This window comes from Microcaecilia unicolor, chromosome 2, assembly GCF_901765095.1.
Source record: "Microcaecilia unicolor chromosome 2, aMicUni1.1, whole genome shotgun sequence".
In the NCBI taxonomy this organism is placed as follows: domain Eukaryota; kingdom Metazoa; phylum Chordata; class Amphibia; order Gymnophiona; family Siphonopidae; genus Microcaecilia; species Microcaecilia unicolor.
In genome coordinates this window covers 363,356,804-363,383,161 of record NC_044032.1, presented here as the reverse complement: position 1 = coordinate 363,383,161, position 26,358 = coordinate 363,356,804, and the positions used below count along the sequence as shown (strand labels likewise).

The 26,358-nt window shown below is 45.2% G+C and overlaps 1 protein-coding gene across 2 annotated transcripts in view; it reads left to right on the top strand.

Annotated features, from left to right (window-relative positions):
- Nucleotides 1-1,482: 1,482 nt before the first annotated feature.
- LOC115463760 (gastrula zinc finger protein XlCGF26.1-like) overlaps nucleotides 1,483-26,358 on the top strand; it is a 34,145-nt gene continuing 9,269 nt past the window's right edge. The window contains exons 1-4 of one of the 2 annotated variants that reach the window (XM_030194512.1): nucleotides 1,483-2,326; nucleotides 10,993-11,119; nucleotides 17,690-17,803; nucleotides 19,009-19,122. In XM_030194512.1, coding sequence (XP_030050372.1) covers nucleotides 2,303-2,326; nucleotides 10,993-11,119; nucleotides 17,690-17,803; nucleotides 19,009-19,122 — 379 coding nt within the window. In that variant the 5' untranslated portion in view covers nucleotides 1,483-2,302. The remainder of the gene's footprint in view (nucleotides 2,327-10,992; nucleotides 11,120-17,689; nucleotides 17,804-19,008; nucleotides 19,123-26,358) is intronic. The other variant, XM_030194511.1, reaches the window with a different exon arrangement.

The following is a 26,358-nucleotide window of genomic DNA, read 5'->3' as shown; positions in this document are numbered from 1 at the left end:
AATGTTCTGATCAGGTCTTTCAGCTGCGTTGTATAATCCTGTGTGGGATCCACCTCTTTATGGCTGAGCTTGAAGAGACATTTCTGAATACATACCAGACCAAACCCCTAAAATACTACCAGTACATCGATGACATTTTTATGATTTGGACTGAGGGGGAAGAAACTCTGAAACAATTTTACAATTCCTTCAACACATACCATCCTACAATCAGATTCAAAATTGACTACTCCCCAGAAAAAGTCAATTTTTGGACACCATAGTCTCAATCAGCAATGGCTATATACAAACATCCATATACAAGAAACCCACAGACAAATGCAGCTACCTCCACAACTCCAGCTTCCACCCTTCACATACAAAAAAATCCATTATTTATAGCTAAGCCACAAGATACCACCGTATGTGCTCTGAACCAGGGGACAGAGACAGACACCTTGAAATCCTGACTGCATCCTTCAAACAGAAAGGCTACAACCCCAAAATATTCTTCAAGAATATTGCCTCCTCCCTCAAAACACCCAGGGAAAATCTGCTACAGTACAAAGAAAAAAAAGCCACAGACAGAATCCCCCTTATAGTGACATACCACCCAGAGCTGGAAAAATTAAGAAAAATCATAAAAGATCTGCAGCCTCTGCTCCAAGAGGATGAATTACTGAAAGAGATATTCCCATCTCCACCAGTGCTGGCCTTCCGACAGCCACCCAACTTAAAACACAAGCTAATTAGAAGTAAGCTCCCAACACAGACTCAAAAAGAAAAAAATGGCACACATCCTTGCAATATATCCAGCTGCAAACTATGCCAAAATATTTCACAGGACCCCATGGTCATTCACAAAGGAGAAACAAGTCAGATGCTAAGGAAGATATTTACTTAGACACTATATGAAAAATGCTAGTACCAATAAAGATGTCACGCCTGTGGGGCAGCACTTTACAAAACCAGAACACTGTACCAGTGATTTCATGGTAAGAATCCTAAAAGGGAACTTTAAAACAATAGAGGAACGTAAGACCTTTGAAGTCAGAATGATTAAATATTTTGACATTCACCAGACAGGACTTAACAAAGATCTGGGTTTTCTAGCCCATTATAAACCATAAAATTGTATTGCTTTGACACCTTCCTGTCTCAATGCATATCTCCCTGTCTCTCACCTACCCACCCCTATCCTGTTAGACTGTCACTGAAATGCTTTTATGTTTCACTTATATATACTGTCATCTACCAACATTTGCTTATTTCCTATCTGATGAAGAAGGGCAACCTTCAAAAGCTAATCAAGAAATGTATTAAGTTATGTCCAATAAAAAAGGAATCATCTTATTTTCTTTTCCATGTTTTATTTCTATTGCTTACCTTTAAAAGTGTACTAACAGCTACCACACCTCTCTACTTAAGTCATGTGTGATATTCTCCTCACCAGAAGGTGTAATGATGCTTCCTCCCTGTAGACAGGGGGCACTGCAGATAAGGAACCCCCCTACTTAACAGCTAGTCAGCAGGAGAGCTCTTGAAACAACTTTTGAGAAGACCACCTTCACTTGATGCCTCCGGCTTTACTCAGAGCCTCAGGACTCACTCAGGATGATCTCAGTCAGAACCATTCCAAAAACAGAAAGATCTCAAAAACAGCTGAAAGGCTCCTGTCAGTTAAGGGAGCTTTTGACGTGCGTGACATCAGGTTATACAATCGCCATGAAAGCTTTTCCACATGAAATAATAGAACTCATCCATTTAATGCATCTCTCAAGAGTCTTATATTTTCCTGCAGCTACAGTATGTGTCAACAATATGAAATTCCTTTGATCCAGTATAGATTTGGATTATTTTAGCATTATTTATTCATTATTCCTGCGGTGCTGTTCTTGGCATTTGCAGAAATGTTTTTCTGTTGTTCTCAAAACCGATGATCTAACTTTTTTTTTATTGTCCCTGCCTGGAACACACTTCAACTGCCTGGCATCTGTACAGATCCACCTTAAGGATTCGGGATCCCTCAGCATGACATCAGCTAAGGAGCTTTGCACATACTCAGATACTTCCTCTTCCTGTAGGATCTGCACTTCAGGGTGAAGTAACTAGAAAGAAAAGCAGAAAACGTCTGCCTGCCGGGACTGGAGATCCTGCAAGTTTCAGTCCTACAGTTACACAAGGGGAGAGGAGAAACTTTATGCGAGAGCTTTAGGAGTCTGATATGCTTGCTCCAGTCTTTATTCATCCTTCCAGGGACAAGGAATTTCTAGCCTGAATCCATCCCTACAGCTGCAGAATTCAGAGGGAAAACAGGAGGGAAATGTCTGCGCTGGTTTTTGATCAGGTAAAAAAATTGTTCTTTGTCTTCATGCACCACTTTCTATTTAATAGACATGTACTATATATGGCACCTTGTGCCACAAAACAAAGCAGCACACCTGCGCTTTCATGTGTGGATAGTGAACAACAAAGAACTAGCTGCTTTGCTGTCCGTCCTAAAGCATGCTGCCTAGCCCCACTGCAATTTGGTAAGCACTCTTCTTTCAATTGCCTTGCCTCTTCCTATGCCTGTGCATAACTTTCAAAGCAGCTGCCTGACGCTCCTGAGGATTTCTTAAGGTCCTTGCCACCACTCCTGGAGCTCTCTCTCTCTCCAGTAGTGGGTCAAACACTGGCCACCTTCTCTTTACCCTGTTGCTGGATTCATCTCACTTCTGTTTTTTTCCTTGTTTCTTGCTGCGCTGTTGATGTTGAAAAGGTACTAGCAGGGCAGGATGGCTTTGAAGTAAAACAAGGAGGAGCCATGGGTGAGAATTGAAAAAGGTCTAAGATTTGGAGGTGGGTAATGTGGAGGGGAAGATGAGTCTGGGGGAAGGGTATGATTGGGGGGGGGGAGGGGAGGCATGGGCCTTGGCAAGATGGACGTTTCAGTGAGCGTTGAACCTGGGGGAGGAGTGTAATTGAGACAGGCATGAGCGAATCATGATCCTGGACAGGTTGGTGAGTGTGGAGGTGGAAACAACGGCATCATTGATGTACACATATACATGTACTACCCCAGTCATTCAGTCCCTTCTCACACACACACTGATAATGCACCTAGTCACTCAACTCCTGCACCAGCACCCACACACAATGCATCCAGTCATTCAGCCCCTGCCCCCACAGACACACGCACTGTCTTCAGTGCACCCATACATGTACATACAAACAATACATCTGGTCATTCAACTCCTGCACTACTACTATTTATCATAAGGAAACAAGGGTGCAGATGCAAGAATGGAGGAAGCTGAATACCACAGTGACAGAGGAGGAGAGAGCAGCTGAAAAGACAGAAGGTGTTAGCCTTAGAAGTAGATAGGGGGGAAAGAGTGAAGGAGGTGTCTGGTGGTGGATAGAGCAGGAATTAGTGATTGAAGAGGAACAGTGATTGTGGGGACAGAGCAGGGATGAGAGAATGGGAGGCTGAAGAGAGTGAGAGGATGAGCCTTCAGAGAGAGAAGAATGAAGGGGTGAGAAAAAAGGGATGATCAGGGTAACTGATGATAAAGGGGGTGGAACGACTTCCCTATGAGGAAAGGCTGAAGCGGCTAGGGCTCTTTAACGTGGAGAAAAGATGGCTGAGGCGAGATATGATAGAGGCCTATAAAATAATGAGTGGAGTGGAACAGGTAGATGTGAATTGTTTGTTTACTGTACAAAAATACTAGGACTAGGGGGAATGCGATGAAGCTACAAAGTAGTAAATTTAAAACGAATCGGAGAAAATATTTCTTCACTTAATGTGTAATTAAACTCTGGAATTCGTTGTCAGAGAATTTGGTAAAGGTGTTTAGCTTAGCGGGCTTTAAAAAGGGTTGGATGGCTTCCTAAAGGAAAAGTCCATAGACCATTGTTACAATTACTTGGGGAAAAATCCACTTCTTATTTCTGAGATAAGCAGCATAAATTGTATTGAACTTTTTTGGGATCTTGTCAGGAATTTGTGACCTGGATTGGCCACTGCTGGAAACAGGACACTGGGCTTGATGGACCTTTGGTCTGTCCCATTGTGGCAATACTTATGTACTTATGTAAGCCCAGCTTGGAAGAGAAAAACTGTGAATCGAGTGGAGGGGTGGGGGAAGAATGGATGAGTTCATTGAGCCTGGGGTGTAAGAGAGAAGGGGTGAGCTGGAAGACGGAGAGGATGAGTCTCCAGAGAACAAAGAGGTGAGGAAGAGGGGGGAATGAACTTGTGGTGTTTGGTAGTGGAGGCAGAGGAGATGAGCCTTGAGGATGAAGGATGATAGAGTGGGATAGAACCTGAGGGAGTGAACCCAGGTTGTGAGAGAGAGGAAATTTTACATTACATCCAATGCTTGTATACTGCGATAACCATGAATGGATCAATGCAGCTTACATTAAAAGAAGGAGGAACATGATCCTAGAAATTACAACATGTTAAAACCTATTCAATGACTATAAAACAACTGCTAAACAAAAGGAACAAATAGTATCATGACAGTACCAACTTCTAAAACGACCAAGTTTTCAAATCTTTTTGAAAAATAGCATAATTGGACTGATGACTATTATAACTTGGTAACCTGTTCCACCACTTGGCTGCTTGATAAGTAAAAGACTTTTCTAACTGAATTTTATATTTAATCCCTAGAGGGGATGGAAATTGTAAATTCAAATAGTGCTGTGAGCTAGATACATAATTCTTACCTAATAGCATAATCAAGGATATCATGTATAATGGGAATGAACCATACAAGATAGAAAACACCAAACAACACAGTTTAAAAAGTGCACGAGCTTCAATTGGCAGCCAGCGAAGCTTTGTGAATAGAGGTTTAGCGCACTCAAATCTAAAGTCTTAAAATTAAACTGGCTGCGATATTCTGTAGTAATTGAATCAGCCTACAAAAAATAGCTACGGAACAACCCTCATAAATAATATTGCAATTTTCCAAATGACCCAGTGTAATTGTACTTTCGAGCGGAAGGCATCTGTTTTGAAATATGCGCTTATACTTCTCAGCTTCCATAATAATCTAAACACCTTGATGGAGAACATATGAACATGAGGTTCAAAAGAGAGTGTGCTATCTAAAATTACCACTAGGATTTTCAACTGTGATTCTAACTTACAAGTAATCCCGTCAATTACAACATTGTCAGTTAAATTCAAATTACGAGAGTGATTGATAAGCAAAAACTTAAGTCTTCTCAATGTTCATTTTCAGTCTAACATACCTTGCCCAGGACTGGAGACAATCCAAGACTTGTTTATAAGTGAAATATCACCATCAAAAGAGTGGTGATGTCATCGGCATAGATGAATGGCTGCAATTCCAAAGCCTCTAACCTATGCCCCAGAGGGGCCATCATCATCTCTCTATATAAAAGGCAACACCAACGTTCTATGAAGCCTCCAGCCGGAAGTGTGAAGGGGGCGAGATATCCGGTTTCCCTATGAGTGTCTGCCCCGCCCTCTCTGTAACACAGTCAGTGAAGGAAAACAGCAGAGCACGAAATCAAATCGCTGGCTCTGTAACAGTGAAGGACTCAGAGGGGGGAGGGGAGAGAGGCCAGAGGGCAGGGACACACACACTCCCACATGCACACAGAAGAAAACATTGCTAGCCCCCCGTTTCATTTGCATCAGAAACGGGGCTTTTTTACTAGTATTAAATAAGGTTGGTGACAGTGGGAAGCCCTGCAGTACACCGCATGTTCGTGACCATTCTTGAGAGAGCTCTCCCTTCATTTTTGCCTGATATTTTCTGTTAATAAGAAAATCTTTAAACCCGTCCAGCTATGCCGAGTCCACTCATTACATTTAATAAGATGTCATAATCCACCAAGTCAAAAGCGCTCAACATATCAAACTGGAGCAGCAGAACCTGTCTACCCAAACTGAGCGCTCTTCTAGTCTTGGATGCCAATGCAGACAGAATAGTTTCAGTACTAAATCCTCTTCTGAAACCTGACAGAGTATAATAAAGAAGATCATGCTGGTCCAAAAACTCAACCAGCTATGCTACCACTATTTCCTCTATTACCTTGGTCAAGAAAGATATAGATGCTTATGAGATCTCGGGTGAAGGTTACGGAGTGGCCCGGTCAATAACACAGCTGGACAAGATTGAAAACATGTAATAAGTGCTTTATTAACTTAAATCTGAGGCCTGTTCCTTCACAGGTCTAGAATAAAGGTAAAGTCTTTTATCTTCATAGGGGAAAAAGATTTTTCATGAGCTTGTGGCTGACAGGGTACCAAAACACAGTCTAAGGCCTGTGACAGCTACGCCCCATTTACAGTTTGTAGTTTCTCTCTTTGTACTGCCAGGTCTGGCTCCAGCCAGATCTCAGAACAAGGCTCATAATTATTATTCAAATAAAAGATTGGCTTACCTCAGCCTGATCACAGCAGCTAGAAGTGTTCAGTAAAGGCGTATTCTGGGGCTTCTGTTCTTCTCCTTAACCTCATCCTGGCCCTGTCTTTTTAAACTCCCAGGTATTGACTCCGCCTCTATTACATTATACTAGTAAAAAAGGCCCGTTTCTGACACAAATGAAGCGGGCGCTAGCAAGATTTTCCTTGGAGTGTGTATGTTTGAGAGAGTGTGTGTGAGAGTGACTGTGTGAGAGAGAGTGAATGTGCGAGTGTGTGTGAGTGATAGAGTGAGACTGGGTGCGAGTGTGTCTGTGAGAGAGAGAGTGTGTGTGTGAGCATGAGAGTGTGTGCCAGGGTCCCCCCTCCCTCCGAGTTCAAGGGTCGTCGTCCCCTCCCTCCCTCCGAGTTCCAGGGTTGTTGTCCCCCTCCCTCCTTCCGAGTTTCAGGGTCCCCTCCCTCCCCTGCATTATGCTCTCTCCCCCCTGCATTCATCCATATGCAGGCAACATCCTCTGTGCCCTGCCCCCTCCATCCATCCATCCATGTGCAGCATCTCTCCCCTGCCCCCTCCCTCTAAGTTCCAGGTCCCCCCTCCCTCTATCCCTCCGTCCCTCCCTCCCAGTTCCAGGGTCCCATGGAACTGGGAGGGAGGGGGGACAGAGAACGTTGGAGGAGTGATGTCAGCAGGTGGTTACAATCCCAGTGAGACACATTGGAATGTTGGAGGAGCAAATTATTATACAGTGGTGGAAATAAGTATTTGATCCCTTGCTGATTTTGTAAGTTTGCCCACTGACAAAGACATGAGCAGCCCATAATTGAAGGGTAGGTTATTGGTAACAGTGAGAGATAGCACATCACAAATTAAATCCGGAAAATCACATTGTGGAAAGTATATGAATTTATTTGCATTCTGCAGAGGGAAATAAGTATTTGATCCCCCACCAACCAGTAAGAGATCTGGCCCCTACAGACCAGGTAGATGCTCCAAATCAACTCGTTACCTGCATGACAGACAGCTGTCGGCAATGGTCACCTGTATGAAAGACACCTGTCCACAGACTCAGTGAATCAGTCAGACTCTAACCTCTACAAAATGGCCAAGAGCAAGGAGCTGTCTAAGGATGTCAGGGACAAGATCATACACCTGCACAAGGCTGGAATGGGCTACAAAACCATCAGTAAGACGCTGGGCGAGAAGGAGACAACTGTTGGTGCCATAGTAAGAAAATGGAAGAAGTACAAAATGACTGTCAATCGACAAAGATCTGGGGCTCCACGCAAAATCTCACCTCGTGGGGTATCCTTGATCATGAGGAAGGTTAGAAATCAGCCTACAACTACAAGGGGGGAACTTGTCAATGATCTCAAGGCAGCTGGGACCACTGTCACCACGAAAACCATTGGTAACACATTACGACATAACGGATTGCAATCCTGCAGTGCCCGCAAGGTCCCCCTGCTCCGGAAGGCACATGTGACGGCCCGTCTGAAGTTTGCCAGTGAACACCTGGATGATGCCGAGAGTGATTGGGAGAAGGTGCTGTGGTCAGATGAGACAAAAATTAAGCTCTTTGGCATGAACTCAACTCGCCGTGTTTGGAGGAAGAGAAATGCTGCCTATGACCCAAAGAACACCGTCCCTACTGTCAAGCATGGAGGTGGAAATGTTATGTTTTGGGGGTGTTTCTCTGCTAAGGGCACAGGACTACTTCACCGCATCAATGGGAGAATGGATGGGGCCATGTACCGTACAATTCTGAGTGACAACCTCCTTCCCTCCGCCAGGGCCTTAAAAATGGGTCGTGGTTGGGTCTTCCAGCACAACAATGACCCAAAACATACAGCCAAGGCAACAAAGGAGTGGCTCAGGAAGAAGCACATTAGGGTCATGGAGTGGCCTAGCCAGTCACCAGACCTTACTCCCATTGAAAACTTATGGAGGGAGCTGAAGCTGCGAGTTGCCAAGCGACAGCCCAGAACTCTTAATGATTTAGAGATGATCTGCAAAGAGGAGTGGACCAAAATTCCTCCTGACATGTGTGCAAACCTCATCATCAACTACAGAAGACGTCTGACCGCTGTGCTTGCCAACAAGGGTTTTGCCACCAAGTATTAGGTCTTGTTTGCCAGAGGGATTAAATACTTATTTCCCTCTGCAGAATGCAAATAAATTCATATACTTTCCACAATGTGATTTTCCGGATTTAATTTGTGATGTGCTATCTCTCACTGTTACCAATAACCTACCCTTCAATTATGGGCTGCTCATGTCTTTGTCAGTGGGCAAACTTACAAAATCAGCAAGGGATCAAATACTTATTTCCACCACTGTATTAGATAGCATATATATATATATTACTGAATCTATAAGAATCATCATCAATGTGCTGTTTAATATGTATTTTGAATAATATTTTTTGAAGTCATGTGAATTCTCAACCACTTAATGGGATCACACAGGAAAACATTTGGGAAGCCCTGTTGTACATACATTTACATGCATACACGCTCACTTCTACAAACATACACTCAGATCTCATCTCACACACGTAACACTCTGTGCCTAACATGCAGCCGGCAGCGTTCAGTGTTTTGCCGACTGCTGCTGGCATTATACCCAGAAATTCAGTGCTGAGTCATGTCCAGGCTCAGGCATTGAATTTCCAGATCTGGCGAAAACATAGCTGCTTAAGTGTGAAATTCGGCACTTAACTAGCTGTAAAGAACCACATAACGAAAGGGCTGCATTTTAGGTGGTCCAATTTATGTAGTTATCTTAGCTGGTTAAGTGCTCAAATTCGACACTTAACCAGCTAAGTGCCAGCTCTGCCCCTGGAACACCCGCAAAATAGCCGGTTTCGGTTTGGACACTAACCGGGCATTTTCAGTGGCACTGTACATAAGTACATAAGTTGCCATACTGGGAAAGACCAAAGGTCCATCAAACCCAGCATCCTGTTTCCAACAGTGGCCAATCCACGTCATAAATACCCGACAAGATCCCAAAAATGTACAAAACATTTTATACTGCTTATCCCAGAAATAGTGGATTTTCCCCAAGCCCATTTAATAACGGTCTATGGACTTCTCCTTTAGGAAGCTGTCCAAACCTTTTTTAAACTCTGCTAAGCTAACCACCTTTACCACATTCTCTAGCAACGAATTCCAGAGTTTAATTACATGTTGAGTGAAGAAAAACTTTCTCCGATTCGTTTTAAATTTACTGCATTGTAGCTTCATCGCATGCCCCCTAGTCCTAGTTAAGTGTTGCTGAAAATGCCCAATTAGCCCCGGATAGGTGCTTTAAACGGCCAGGACCCTCTTTGGGCCTTGGGTCCTCTATGTCTTACAAGTATTTTCTCTTTAACTGTTCCCAGAACTGTCCCCAGTACACTCACCCACTGACCTCTGTCAGTCTTACCTGCTGATCAGCTGCTACTTCTGTATTCAGTCTGCACAGACCAATACTGACGCATCCCAGCCTTGTATGCTGATGCCTCCTCCTCCTCCTCCACTTCCTAACCACTGAATCAGCCAGCACCCAGGGCTCCCAGTGTTTCTCTGGAAACCAGGCAATCTATACAGAATACTGAACTCTCTTCATGCTATAGTGTACTGGAGAGCTCGTCTGGCTGACAGAGGCCAGATAATAAAGTTTATTGCACATATATTATAGTTAGAGGTGAAGGGAAGGGAAGGCACTAAGGGTGTTCTGTTTGCATTTATATATATTTATTACAGATGTCAATCATTAATACATTTTTAAGCTTTTAATTTTTTAGCAAAAATCTTTTTCTTTAAGAAATTGAGAATTAGAATATATACCTTTATAGGCCCCTTATTGATGAAAGATTGAAGATTGACCAAACTTCAGTGGAGATTACTTCCTGGAACTCCATGTGCTAGGGAATAAAAGACATTGTCATAAGAATAATAATAAAAGTCCTAAATTCATAGTATTTTCAGTCTTTTTGCCTCCCAAATATAGAGTGCTTTCCAGGTGTTCAGTTGGTCTGGCTTCACATGTCAAATTTCACTGATCCAGTGATAGTGTGCAGCTGATTCTTCAAGTCTGCCCAGGCTTGTCTGATCAGAGAGCAGAATCAGAAGCTTTGGAATTCAGGGTCAGTGGCTGGTAGTTTCACTTACCACTCGCTTAAACAGAAAGTACCGCTGGCTACCGCAGCAGCCCGGTGGTAGTTCCCACCCCCAGCATACGTCAATTCCGGCGCTACAAATTTTTTTTTATTTTTGTAGCGCCAGTGTTTACCCGGCGGTAATTGGGCAATGCCACGTGTTGCCTGGTTACCTCCGGCTTAGCGCAAGAGCCCTTACTACAGCCTCAATGGGTGGCGGTAAGTGCTGCCCCCGAAATGGCTGTGCGGCAAGTGCTTCACTTGCCGCATGACCATTTGTTAACCACAGCCTTTTACGCACTGTGGTAAAAGGGGGCCTCAGTGTGTGTCAAAAACATACGCTGATGCCAGTGCAGGTCCCCTTTTGTTGCAGCTTAGTAAAAGGACCCCTAACTTTATTCTAGAGAAATTGAACTATAGGGAAACATTGTAGAAACTAGCTTAATCTCTAACTACCCTCACTTTGTAATCTTTACACAGGCATCTGTCATGTTCAGTGATGTTGCTGCTTATTTTTTGGAAGCAGAGTGGAACATTCTGGGAGAATGGCAGAAGGAGCTGTACAAGAAGGTCATAATGGAGATTCACCGCTTCTTGATATCACAAGGTAAATATGTGTATCTGTCACCTACCTCCACAGATACACTGCAGGATTTATTAATTAACTACTATTTATTCCTTTTGCACATTTCTGTGTTTCTATAAGAACATAAGATGCTGAGTCCAATGAAAGATGCATCGGACCCAGCATCTTAGTCTGACTCATCGTGGCTTTTCTTGTGTTCTAAAGGTAATAAATAGAAATAAAATAAAACAAAACATAGAAAAGGAAATAAGATCATACCTTTTTATTGGACTAACTTCATACATTTTTGATTAGCTTTCGGAGGTAACTCTTCTTCAGATCAGAAATAAGCAAATATTGACAAATATCAGAATATATAAGTGAAACACAAAAGCATTCCAGTTACAGTCTCACAGGAAGAGGGTGGGGTGGGTTAGGTGAGAGACAGGGAGAGATGGATGGCTGATAAGAGTATGACAAAGCAGTAGAAGTTTATTGTTTACTAGTAAAAAAAGCCCGTTTTGGTACGAAAGGAAACGGGCGCTAGCAAGGTTTTCCTCCCCCCCCTCGCTCTCTCCCTCTGTCCCCTCCAAGTCCCACGGCCCCCTTTCCTCCCCTCCGATTTCCATGGCTTCCTCCCTCTCTCTGTCACTCTCCTTCACTCTGTTCTCCCTCCGAGTTGCAGTCTCCCCTCCCTTCCTCTGTCATTCTCCTTCGCTCTGTCCTCCCTCCGAGTGCCAGTCCCCCCCCCCTCTAAAATCACCAACCCCCCTCTCCCCCTGTCTTACCGGGGTCCCGTCGGCAGCATTGAAGAGCGAGCAGGATCAGCAAGTCTACTGCCTTTCCTTCTCTTCGCACTGCGCTCTGGTCCCGCCCTCATTTCCTGTTTCCGCAAGGGTGGGACCAGAGTCAGAGATCAGAGCGAAGAGAAGGGAAAGCAGCAGACTCGAAGGGATGTATGACATCAGTGTTATCTACCGCAGGTAGCAGACCACATCCGAGTGAGCCATGGTCCCAGGCAGCGTCAGAACGTTGTAGGTGAGAATTATTATATAGGAATAGTGGGATAGGAAACTCAGATCTTTGTTAAGTCCTGTCTGGTGGGTGTCAAAATATTTAATTATTTGGACTTCAAAGGTCTTTCGTTCCTGGAAGTTTTCTTTTAGTATTCTCACCATAAAATCATTGCTGCAGTGTTCTGGTTTTATAAAGTGTTCTCCCACAGAGGTGACATCCTAGTTGGTATTGTCATGTTTCATATAATGTCTGTGTAGATTAAATCTCGCCTTTAGCATCTGTCTTTTCTCCAATATAGCATTCTTCTTCACACTGTTGCACATTGAATGGTATATACCACATTTGAAGATGAGCATGTGAAGGATCCCTTTATGCTCAATGTTTTTCCCATGTGAGTGACTGTGAGATCCTGTGAAATGTGTTGGCACTGTTTTCAGCTTGGTATATTGCAAGGATGTATGCCAGTCTCTTCTTTTTGAGCTTGTATTGGGAGCTTGCTTTTCACTAAGTTGTGTTTTTAATTAGGTGGCTGTCTGAAGGCCAGCACTGGTGGAGCTGGGAATCTCTTTCAGTAATTCATCCTCTTGGAATAGTGGCTGTAGATCTTTAATAATTCTTCTCAATTTTTCTCGCTCTGGATTGTATGTCACTACAAGGGGGATTGTCTCTGTGGCTTTCTTTTTTTTGTATTGCAATAGGTTTTCTCTGGGTATTTTAAGGGAAGAGGCAGTATTCTTGGAGATTATTTTGGGGTTGTAGCCTTTTTGTTTGAAGGATTCAGTCAGGATTTTGAGTTGTTTGTCTGGCTATTGAGTCAGAGCAGATACAATGGAATCTTGTGTATAATGGATTTTTCTGTATGTGAAGGGTGAAAGCTGGAGTTGTGGAGGTAGCTGCATCTGTCTGTAGGTTTCCTGTATATAAATATTTGTATAAAGCCATTGCTGGTGAAAACTGTGGTGTCTAAAAAATTGACTTTTTCTGGGGAGTAGTCAATTTTGAATTTGATTATAGGATGGCATGTATTGAAAGAACTGTGAAATTGTTTGGGAGTCTCTTCTCCTTCAATCCAAATTGTAAAAATGTCTTCAAACACAGATTAGTTTTAAACCCAAATAAGTCTAAAACCATACTATTCCAACATAAATCAGGTCCTACTCTTATCTATTCCAATTCTCCTTGCTAACACTCCAGTGTCCCAGTTGACACCATTCACATTCTAGGAACACTTATAGATTTCATTCTGTCATTCCTTCCACAACTCTCTCAGGTCATTAAACGCTCCTTTTACAAGATGCGACTCATTCGTTCTATTCATTCCCTGATACTCCCATCTGCACTAAATATATTAATTCATTCATTAGTCATTTTGCAAATAGTTTACTGTAACTCCCTTTATAAGGCCCTTCAGGTAAAAGACATTCGCCACCTTCAGAATATTCAAAACAGTGCTATTCGTTTGATCTCTAACTCCCATAAATGTAAACACGTTACTCCATTTCCTAAGGAAGCCCATTGGCTTCCGGTAACCCACCGTGTCACCTATAAACTTTTATTGCTTGTCTTCAAAATGTTGCAAACTGGACAACCCCTCTATCTTTTCCGTTGTCTTATCCCTTACTGCCCTACACAAACTCTAAGATCCGCTCAACTAAATCAGTTAGTTGTTCCCAGTTATCGAGAAATAATTCATGAACATACTAGACACGCCATCTTTAGTGTTCAAGGTCCTCAACTTTGGAATAATCTCCCATTCCATAGCGTCCCCAGATCAATCCAGAGACTTGTGGGTTATGCCCCTCCTCTAGCAGGTTAGATAGAGAGAACTCAGTAGTTTCCCTCTAGAGGGCATGTGCAGCCACATTAACTTCAGTATTCTCTCTATCTAGCAGGTAGAAGGAGCATACTGTGCAGCTCTGTGTTCCAAAGCTCCTATCCCGTTCCCTAGGGTGTGTTGAGCTATTGGTGGGGTTGAGGTGGTAAAGCACATTTGGGATACACCTGGTGGTGCCAGGTCCCTACCCTTCTCCCCCTGTCAGCCTGAAGAATTTCCAGGAAATGACTGTGAGTCTCCTGCCTCTTTAAAAAAAAAAAAAAGATTTCTCTTTTAAACGGACCTTGCCCCCAGCACTGAAATTTGCCTAGTACTGAGCAGCTTTCAGTTCAGCATTTCTGGAGTGTGAGCAGGGCTGAGACGAGGACGTAAGTAAGACTGTTTACAATGTCAGTACCGTCAGAGTCGGTGAAGCGCTGTTCGCGCTGCGGGGCTCGTAGGTCGGCATCAGGGGTTTGCGAGGCTTGTTCAGCGCCGTTGTTTAAGTCCAGGACGGATGTTGAGGACCGCGAAGGAGGCGCCGAGGTCTCGGGTATCGAGGCGGGCTTGGCGGGAAAAGTGCGGCTTGGGTCGACGCGTGTATCTGCCAGCGCCATTTTCTCTCAGGGGACTGCAGGGCAAGAGAGTACCTCAGCGGGAACAGCTGGAGGCGCGGCAGACCACTCCGGCGCGGGTTCGGTTTCAGAACCGTCAACATTCGCGGGTTTTTCTCCTGAGTTTGTGCTTCTCATGCACGACGCGTTTTTGATGCGCTCCGAGGGCGAATGCCATCCGGCGGCCGTTTTAGAGGGTCCGGTGACTTCGTTCTCGCAGCTGCTTCAGAGGCCTTCCAAGAGGTCTCGTGTGGAGCTGGAGGATCCTGCAGGCGGTGATTCGGGCCGCTCAGATTGTGAGGGTGACCAGGGGTCAGGGGAGTCATGTCCAGAGGCCCTGGAGGACGGAGAGCTCCCCGCAGGGGAAGGGGATGATCCCACCGCGGCGAGACTCTTCAGAAGAGAGGAGCTTCATTCTCTTATAGTGCAGGCTTTGCAAATGTTGAATCTCTGTGCTCCAGAACCCTCTGTACCGGTTGCGGTGAGTTCTTCTATTATGTCGGGCACTAGGGCCCCCCCCAAAGTCTTTTTATATCCATGAGGCCATGCAGGTTCTTATTCGGGCTCAATGGGATTTTCGTGAGGCTGGTCTGAGGGTGGCTCGAGCTATGGATAAGCTTTGTCCGTTGAGACAAGAAGATTTAGAGTCCCTACGGCAGCCGGTGGTGGATTCACTAATTTCAGCAGTAGCTAAAAAGACCGCATTGCCCGTAGAGGGGGGAGTGGCTCTCAGGGACCCTCAAGAGAAAAAGCTCGAGGCTTCGGTCAAATCTTCCTTTGAAGTAGCCGCTTTGATCTCGCAAGCTTCGGTATGCGGCTCGTATGCGGCTAGAGCGTGCCTTTCTTGGGTCCAGAAGGCGGCGTCCCCGGATGAGCTAATTGAGGTTCTTCCTATCCTGGAGTCGGGGTTGGCATATTTGGCTGATCTACTGCACAATATCCTTAGGGCCTCAGCTAGGCGATGGATCTGGCTGAAGCATTGGGCTGCTGATTTGCCTTCTAAGTCCCGGTTGGCGCGGTTGCCTTTTAAGGGTAGACTTCTGTTTGGTCACAAACTGGAACAGATTGTTAAGGGTCTTGGTGAGTCCAAGGGTCGACTTCCTGAGGAAAAATCTAAGAGCCAGGTGAGAGCCTTTCATCCGCGGTTTAAGGAGGCAAAGAGATACAGGCCTGGTAGAGTCGGGGGCTTTGCAAAGTCCCGATTTTCTCAGAAACAGCAACAGCCCTTTCGTCCAGAACGTAAAATTCCTCCGGCAGCTTCCAGAGGTCAGCCTGGAGCTAGAGGTTCACAATGATGGGGCCCTGGTCCAGTCCTCTCCACTGATAGGGGGACGGCTGTCCAAGTTCGGAGAGGAATGGGCCAGGTGGATGGAAGGGGCAGAGATAGAGCGCAGATGTGGCTGGAAGGGAGAGAGAGAGGGCAGATGTTGATGGCAGACTGGGGCAGACAGTGGATGGAAGGGGCAGAGAGAGAGGGCAGACAGTGGATGGAAGGGACATTAGAGAGGGCAGACACTGGATGGCAGAGAGAGCGAAGACAGATGCTGGATGGAAGGAAGACAGTGAAAAGAAGATGAGGAAAGCAGAAACCAGAGACAACAAACTGTAAATAAAATATATTTTTTTATTTTTTTGCTTTAGGATATAGTATTGTAGCTGTGTTAATAAATGTTTATAAATAGAACATGTAAATAAGGTAATCTTTTTATTGGACTAATTTGAATACATTTTGACTTAACTTTCAGAGAACAAAACCCCCTTCCTCAGGTCAGGATAGGATACTGTAACAGCACTATACTGTATTGACCTGAAGAAGGAGATTTTGGCCTCTGGAAGCTAAATGTATTAGTCCAATAAAATGGTATTATTTTATTTTCTGTATTTGTTTTATTTCTGTTTGTTAATTTGTAAAGTGGTGATTGGTATTTGTTAGTTTTTTCAAATTTACATCTGCTGTCTTTGCACAGTACTAGGGGACATTTTCTGTTTCTGTGGTGTTGCATTGTATGCAGGGTCTCAGTTTAATTTTTGTCTAAATAGAAAGTTTATGATTACTTATTCTATAGAGGATTAGGGTGTATCTGTGTTTGTGAAAAAGACATGGCTTTCGGTTGGCATTGACTGTGCAGGATTGACGATCTGTACTAATCTGTCTGTTTTCGTTTTACAATAGGTGAATTGATATTCTAGTGCTCACTGTAGTGTTTAAGATGCTTTCCTTTTCCTTGTGTGACTCGTACAAATTACTGCTTATGGTATGGTAGAATTGCTCTATAGGTCCTGAGTGTTTTGTATTCTCGGTATGCCTAGTACTGGATTTGGTGGTGGGGGGGGGGGGGGGGGGTTAAAAAATGACCGGCCCCGGGTGTCAACTACCCTAGCTATGCCACTGTCAAGGACCCAGTTAAAGTCACCAATGTTGCAGGAACAGATGCTACTCTTTGTTAAACCAGAGGCTTCATAAGTGACCAGCTGGAGAATTCTGTCTTTTACATGGGGTAGAGAAGGGGGGATTTAGAACCACAACATCTGTGTAAAGGCTTGATATGTTAGATCTTTACAGGGATTAATTTCTGGTGGGACAGCCTGGAACATGGTTCTGCTACTTCTTTTTAGATTCCAGAGTATCTGTTCTACTTCATGGAGAGGCGTGACCTTGGAGCACAGCAGAGAATGACTATGCTCCTAACTCCGGCCCACCTTTCTCTCCCCCAGCCCCACAGTTTCACTTCCTTTTTTGGCAACAAATTAAGCCCTGGATCTTAAATATGTTACACCTGTAGGCAACCAGATGTCACTGATCAAATATTCTTTCTCCCCCTTATGTCCTCTAGGTAGAGTTATCTTTTAATCCCAAGGCTTGATTTTTTTTTCCCTTTTTGAATGTTTTTAATAAGAAACTGAGACTTCATCTTCCCAGGAGTGTGCCTGCTTACAGAGAACATTGGCACCTGCAGTGCCTCTAATCATGAGCAGAAATGACTATATCAGAAATTGTCCAAGGTCTAATCTTATCAGATGGCAGGTTGCAGCGGTCTCTTTTCACCAGACTTGTCATGAAAATATGCACCTGTATACCCACACTGGCATCAGAATAGGGAAGATAAAACGCCCAGAGACTTCTAATGACATAATTTAAAATGTCATTTTCCTATTTGTTATTGTCAGGTTATTCAATTCTTAATCCTGATGTTATCTTCAAGATTAAAAAGGAAGATGAGAAATATTTCACACAACACTGTGAATGGGAGAGAAAAGAAAACATGAATGACCTCAGAATGAGTAAGTAATGTTTTGGAGTTAAAAGGATTTTGGGCTCATTTTCGAAAGAGGAGGAAACCCATAAATCGGAAGATGGGCGTCCTTCTCACAGGGTTGCCCAAATCTGTATAATTGAAAGCCGATTTTGGATGTCCCCAACTGCTTTCCGTCGCAGGGACGGCCAAAGTTCAAGGGGGCGTATTGGAGGCGTAGCAAAGGAGGACTTGGGCGTGCCTAACACATGGACGTCCTCGACCCATAATGGGAAAAAAAAAGGGCATCCCTGACAAGCACTTGGACGGCTTTACCTGGTCATGTTTTTCTTATGACCAAGGCGCAAAAAGGTGCCCGAATTGACCAGATGACCGAGAATCGGGGATGACTCCCCCTTACTCCCCCAGTGGTCACTAACCCCCTCCCACCCTCAGAAAATATCTTTCAAAATATTTTTTGCCAGCCTCAGATGTCATACTCAGGTCTGTGACAGCAGTATGCAGGTCCCTGGAGCAGTTTTAGTGGGTGCAATGCACTTCAGAAGGCGGACACAGGCCCACCCCCCCCCCACCCCCCACCTGTTACATTTGTGGAGGAAACAGCGAGACCTCCAAAACCCACCACAAACCCACTGTACCCACATCTAGGTTCCCCCTTCACCCATAAGGGCTATTGTAGTGGTGTACAGTTGTGGGTTTTGTGGGGCTCAGCACACAAGGCAAGGGAGCTATGTTCCTGAGAGGAATTTATGAAGTCCACTGCAGTGCCCCCTAAGATGTCCAGTTGGTGTCCTGACATGTCAGGGGTACCAGTTCACTACAAATGCTGGCTCCTCCCACGACCAAAGGGCTTGCATTTGGTCGTTTCTGAGATGGACGTCCTTGGTTTCCATTATCGCCGAAAATCAGAAACGACCAAGTCTAGGGATGACCATCTCTAGGGACAACCTAAATTTCAAGATTTGGACGTCCCTGACTGTATTATTGAAATGAAAGATGGACGTCCATCTTGTTTCGATAATACGGGTTTCCCCACCCCTTTGTGGGGACTTCCTGTGAGGACGCCCTCAGGAAAACTTGGGCACCCCGTTTGATTATGCCCCTCCACGTATATTCAGACCACTGTAGATAAGTCATTAACATCAATGGTGTGGAAACCTAAAATCTGTTTTGTAATAAAATCATATTTGAGCTTTCTGCAGCCTTCTAGACTTGTTTGTTTTCTGTTCACAGACCTTCCAATTGTAACATCTGTATTCTCACTGAGTGTTAAACAAGAGGAAGATCTCCCCTTCGTGGATCATCCTGAATCAGAGACATCTAAACAGATTAACCTACCTGTAATAGGCAAGTATAACCTACCTGTAATAGGCAAGTATAACATTTACTTTTTATTTTATTTATTATTTATATTACTAAAATTTAGGGCTGCAAGTTAATCAAATTTGTGGTTAATGCATTATTAATTGCAATTTTAAAAAATCGATCAGGTTGCAGCCTCTCCTGCCTCCTCCAAACATCTCTTCTGCTCTCTTCCACTCTGAACCTCTGTCCTCGGGGGGGGGGGGGGGAGAATCTGACATCCTCCCCCACCTACTGGTCTGCCTTAAAGGAAGTTGCACATATTCTGCCTGTGGCGTAGTCTGAAGCTTTCTGTCTGACCTGTCCCGCCCGTGACCAAATAGAAAGTGATGTCAGAGGAGGTGGGATTGAGAGGGGGAGGGCAGATGCCAAACCCCTGGTGGGAGGAAGGGAGTAAGCTGCAGACTCACAAGCAGAACTGAAGGGGCCACCGGCCAGTGGAAACTATGGCCGAGGCCGTGAGCTCCAGCAGCCATGAGAAGAGCTTGGTGCTGTTCACCACCAAGTTTGTGTTTCAGCTTATGGGCGTGGAAGAGAGGGAGGGAGAGGTGCTGGACAATGAGAGGGAGGAAGGGAAAAGAGAGAGATAATGGACTCCCAGGAAAGACAGAGGAAGAGGAGAGGGAGGGAAGGAAGAGAAGGGAGTGATGTTGGATCTGGGGGAGGGAGGAAGAGTATCAACCTTTAGGGAAAGGAAGGAGGATGGGATTTGATATACCGCCTTTCTGTGGTTATAATCAAAGCAGTTTACATATTATATACATGTACTTATTTTATACTTGGGGCACAGTTCATTCAATGGTAGTATTTCCAGTTCTAGCCTATGCAGTCCTGCCAGCCAATAGGAAGAAGCTGCCTGCAATTTGTAACAGCAGTTTCTTTAGGCCTCTATCATTTACTACTACTAACCATTTCTGTAGTGCTGTACACATTATATGCAGGTACTTTCTCTGTCCCTAGAGGGCTTACAATCGTTTTTCTACCTGGGGTAATGGAGGGTTAAGTGACTTCCCCAAGGTCACAAGGAGCTGCAGTGGGAATTGAACCCAGGTCGCCAGGATCAAAGCCCGTTGCACTAACCATTAGGCTACACCTCCGCTAGCCTAGCAGCTGCTTCTTCTTTCTCCCCTCTCATAGCCTGATATATCCCTGTTCTTTCTGTCTTCACTCCTGCTCACTCCCCCATTTCTTCAGCATTTCTCCCTCTCTCATCCCTCACTTCCACTGTCCGGCATCTCTCCATTCCCTTCTGCTTCTGGATCCAACATCTCCCTCGTTTTCCCCTCTCCACCTCCTGTGTATATCTCCCTCCCTCTCATCTACCCCCATGTCTAAAGTGTCTCCCTCTCTCCTATTGTCCACCATCTCTCTCTTTCCCTCCCTTGTGCCCAAAATCTCTTTTCCCCCTCCCCATGCAGCATTTTCTCCTTTCTTCTTGTCCACTACCTTGTCCAACATTTGTGCCTCTCTCCCCTGTGTCCAAAATTTCTCTTCCCCCTCCTCATGCAGCATTTTCTCCCTTCCTCCTTTTCATTACCTTGTCCAACATTTCTGCCTCTCTTTGCTGTGTACCATCTCCCCCTCCCCTCCATCCTTATATCTGGCATCTCCCTCCCCTCCACCCCAATGTCCAACATTTCTCCCTCTCTCACCCTCCATGCATCCCTGGGATTTATAACATGGAATGTTGCCATGATTTGGGTTTCTGCCAGATACTTGTGACCTGGCTTGGCCACTGTTGGAAACAGGATACTGGGCTTGATGGACCATTTGTCTGACCCAGTATGGCTACTCTTATATTTATGTTCTTATGTTCTCTTACCCTCCCCTCCACCCCTATGTCCAACATTTCTCCCTCTCTCATCCCTCGCACCCTCCATGCAGCTTCTCACGCTCCTCTCCACCCCTATGTCCAACATTTCTCCCTCTCTCATCCCTCGCACCCTCCATGCAGCTTCTCACGCTCCATGCAGCCTCTCACCCTCCTCTCCACCCCTATGTCCAACATTTCTCCCTCTCTCATCCCTCGCACCCTCCATGCAGCTTCTCACGCTCCATGCAGCCTCTCACCCTCCTCTCCACCCCTATGTCCAACATTTCTCCCTCTCTCATCCCTCTCACCCTCCATGCAGCTTCTCACGCTCCATGCAGCCTCTCACCCTCCTCTCCACCCCTATGTCCAACATTTTCCCTCTCTCACTCCTCTCACCCTCCATGCAGCATCTCTCCTTTCCCTCCACCCTTATGTCCAACAATTCTCCCCTCCTCTTCCCATCCCATCTCCAGCAATTCTCCCTCATGCAGCCCCTCCTCTCACCTTTATGTCCAACATCTCTCCCTCTCACTCCTCTCACCCTCCCCTCCCCTCTCATCCTTATATCCAATATTTCTCCATCTCTCACATCGCTCTTAACCGTCCATGCAGCATCTCTCCTTTCCCTCCACCCTTATGTCCAACAATTCTCCCCTCCTCTCCCCATCCCATGTCCAGCAATTCTCCCTCTCTCACCCTCCATGCAGCCCCTCCCCTCTCACCTTTTATGTCCAACATTTCTCCCTCTCACCTACCATGTAGCCTCTCACCCTCCCCTCTACCGGAAAGTAGGCTACATTGCCTTGCACCTACTGATTAGCGCATGGTTGGGAAATTAGCGTATGGCCATTAATTGAGGAAATGAAAACTCAAGCCATTTTACAGCTACACTAAAGGTGGGGAAACCCATGCACTAGTCACAGCACTTTGTAGCGCAGCTTCGTAAAAAGGGCTCCATAGTGTGCAAATGCAAGGGGTCGTTCACAAGGGAGAGGCATGGGTGGGGCATGGGAGTCTCCCACAATTACACACACATGTTATAGAACAGTGTCATTTATGTGCTAAAGTGCCACATACAGGCACTTGCATTTACACCCAGTGGGCATGCCTAAATGTAGGTACATAAATGCCAACTTAGGCTAGTATTCTATATCAGAAGCAGAGTGCCCAGATGCTGTTATAGAATTCATGTTTAATGCCAAAATCACCCCTTAATCGAATTACCTCCTATATGATTAAAAAGTAAAATTGACAACAAAATTAAGGAGCTAAAACTGGAAGCAACGTCCCATTGTTTTGGAGCTAAGACTGTAGCAGTAGCTACTACAAAAGCTCAGGCAGGAGGCAGCACATTTTTCATTTATCATTTATATTGCATCCTTATCCAGAGCAGAGTACAAACATACATAATAATAAAAACATATAAAAACAAAAAAAATGCCATATAGGCAAACAAAAGATAAACTGTGGCATGGATAAGAGATTGACATAGGCATGAAGGCAGATAAGAGGCATTGAAAGGAAGATCATGATGAACGAGTACACTAAAGCTGGCAGCAGAGTCTCGTAATTAAAGATGACCAAATTCCGAGATTTCTGCCCTTAATGTTTGAAAAAAGTCCCTCTGCCCCACATTTGGAGCATAAATATTAATCAATGTCAACTCCTTCCCCTGCAACCACCCTCTAATACACACATAACGCCCACTAGTATCCCAGAACACCTCTTTAATCACAATACCACAAGTTTGTCTTATCAGGATAGCCACTCCCCCCATCCATTTTGGCCCTATTCCCTGATGTACCACCACTTCCCAAAAAGGCCTACAACGCAACAGGTGAACATCCCTCGATCTTAAATGAGTTTCTTGCAAAAACGTCACATCCCATTTCAACCTACCCAGCTCCTTAAATACTCTTAAATACTCTACTATGCTTCCCTGGTTATTTACCTGTTTACATTTCATGTTCCCACCAATAAAGTCTCTCCCTTCCCTTCCCCACCCACAATCTCTGCCCTCCTCCCTGTTCCAAATCCGCACTCCTCTGCTCCAACTGATCCCTAGTAAATCAGCCATCCCACACGGAATCCACACACTCTCCCGAACTATAACCTCCCCAACGTTAATCCCTATCCCTCCCAGCACCCTACTTCACCCACATCCCTTACTTTCCTACAACCCACATTCCTCCACCCAACCTCCCCACTGATTAGAGCATTTCACCATCAGTCCATACAAATCTGTGGTCCCTCAGGAAGCCTGCTTGTTAGAAGACTTTCCCCGCTCCACCACCTTATGCCATACCGAATCCATTCTGAACGCAGTGTTGCCCATGCCTCTTCCAGAGTCTTGACTTTACGGGATTTACCATCCACTGTTAGCCACATCCCGAATGGAAATAGCCACTTATATCGGACCCCCTTTGACCTCATATGTCGTGGCTTCTCTGAAGGAAAGACGCTTTTGCAGTGTAGTCCAAGCCAAGTCCTGGAACACACCAATCTTACAATTTTTCCAAATAATTTCTTTTTGCTGCCTTGCTTTGGTCAATATCTTCTTCTTCATGGGAAAGTCAGCAAAACACACCACAGTGTCCCTCTGGCGGGCATCTTGCTGCGGGCCAGCCACTCTATGCGCTCTCTGAATGCCAAGGTCCGGCACTTGGGCCCCCTTCTCCCCATTCAAAATGAGCCCGCACAGTTCCCGAATCACTGCTTCACAATTTTTAAATATATCAGAGTCAGGAATTCCCTTAAATCGCAAGTTATTGCGGCACGACCTATTCTCCAGGTCCTCCACCTGCTCCCTGAGTTGTTGTAGCTCCTGCGTGTCCTCGTTCACCACTTTGCGGAGTTTTCCCACATCTTGCTTGAACGTCTCCATCCCCTCCTCCACCTCACCGCCACGCGTTCCCAAATCACGCATTTCAGCCCTAATTTCTCTCAGGGCAGTTTGTATATTCTGTCTGACCCCTGCCAAAATCCGCCATTTCCCTTCTTGCGATATCACCAGGTTCAGGGCCCTCCTCAGCCTGGTCCTCCCTGGCCCCCGCCGGACTCGCTGCCGTCTTTGTTCCACTCCTCTCAGTCCCCGCCGATGCCACCAAGGTTTTTTCCCCTTGCTCTGTTGAATACCGGAATCTTTCCAATCCCTTCTTTGGTGGCATTCCTCAGGGACCCTTCCCCCTCGAGGCACCCCTCCAAATGCCACTTAATTCTATAGGATTCACTCAGGCAGATCCAGGCCCCAATGGAGATCTGCACTTAAGCTGTCCCCTCAGTCTGTGACCCGCAGGCACCCCACAAGTCTTTTTCTGTCTTTTCCAATCCTTTCTTCTCCTGCACTCTATCTGTAGAAGCTCCTCTTCAGAAAATCATTCCTTTTTTTTTTTTTTTAAAGGACAGGAGCAGGGCATGGGCCAAAGCAGCCTAAAATCAGCTGCAGACAGTCTTATTGTCAAAGCTGTGCTGTTAATGTAATGTTCTATATAAAGGGCTGCACTACCTTTCACATCACTGCAGCATGCAGCTCCTCTCCTAGCCATGCCTCAGCTGACCTCTCCACTGGAACGGTGATTCTCCTCCACTCTTCACCGAGATTAGGCCCCTGCCTCCACCTCGCAGGAAGACGCCGACACCTCTAGGCTCCAATGCTCCGAGAGCGGCTCACTGTCTCTTCAGCGGCCGCTGACTCCCTCGCCGGTCCACCGCTCCCGGCTCGCGCTGAATGCTGTATCTTCCCATCCACTGCGGCTGTACCTCTCTCCCCAAGTCGCCGATTCGCTGCGCCCGCCACGTGCAGGCACGGGCACGCTCTCCGAGTTCTCCCCGCTCCTTGACTCCTCAAAACAGCACCTCCTGGCCTCCGATTTCTCAGCCCCTAGTCCCGATCGATCACTGCTCTCACACTGGTCTGGCACGGGTGTGCGTCCGTGTCTTTTTGGGTGTAGTGTCTCGGAGGGACTCGGGACATGTCCTCCTACTCAGCCGCCATCTTGGATTTCACAAAAACTGAGTAACTTTAAACTATTGACTACTATATCTCACATACCAAAAACAGCTCCCAGCAAGGCAGTTATGAATTTCCAGGTTGTTTTGATGTAATCCATAGCATCCTTCAGCTGTAGAGACTCTACCTGTATATCTGATTCATATATGTTGATAGAGAAAACAACGTTGCTTTTCTGCAGTGAAGGGTCCTCTGCAAACAGCAGGATAAATCACACACACAATCCTGCCCACTTCCCCGAGAGTTGCATCTAACATTAAAATCAAGGTGGTAACAGAATCGTAACTACACATTGGAATACCTGGGCATGCTTGGAACATTATAACTAAATGCCTAAATGTGAGCTATGAGGGAGTTAGTCTCTGTGCTGACCCACCTATTCTAGTCATTGACCCATGTACCTTGACATATGTGTGGGTAAATAAACATTTTCTAGCTATGCAATATTCTATAAGTAGGTATCTAGATGCAGATGGGTATTCATATAATGGGAATTTGGGTGGTACATGGGCAAGGTGCAGAGTTACATGTGTAGATTTCAAACTTATAATTTATGTGCATTCTTTTGCAAAATAAGCATGAGCATTTTTATCAAATTTGTGATTGGACTAAGCGATCACACCTAAAATTTTGGCTATTATGCTTATAGAATGAGCCTCATGGGGGTAATTCAATAAGGGCACCAAGAATACATCTATTTGGCATATACTTTTCTTTATGTAATACTAGAGCAAGGGGCCTGAAATGAGCCCACATTTTAGGTGTGATCATTTACACAAGTCATAGAGTTGGTGTAAATGGTGATGACTAGATTGCAAATGAAACACAAGAATTATAGCATTTATAATCTGCCTGTGTAATTTGTTCACCCTGCCCATACCCTGTTGTGAGGGAGTCTATAGGTCACTGCCACTTCCCCTCGGTAACACTTCCTCATAGTGTCAGAGCCACCTTAAGACTCACAGTCCTGCCCAGGGGGGGGAAGAGAAACAGGAGAGGCAGAGCTAGGAGGGCATGGCTTAGGAAATACAAAAAGACCATAGCTAGGTTGAGGAGGCCCAGCCCCAGAGGGAAGCACATATGCCTCCACCACCTATGTGTGAACTGCAACTGCCACAGTTAAGTAGGCCAAGTTCAACTTGGAACCTTGCAGATTTGTATTTTCACCTGAGTAATTGCTAGAGACTACAGTATACTGATAACTCTGGGCACCAAGCCAGAGATAAGTAAAGTGTACTGCTGTGTTGAGAGACAGTAATACATGCCATGGCCCTTCAGGGGCAGTACACTAGAGAACAGTGGTGCATCTAAGGAACAGTTTTGTGATTATTTTCTCCCCCACCTGTGAACTGAACAGGATCTCTTCCCTCACACTTTTAATAAATATTATTTTCATTCA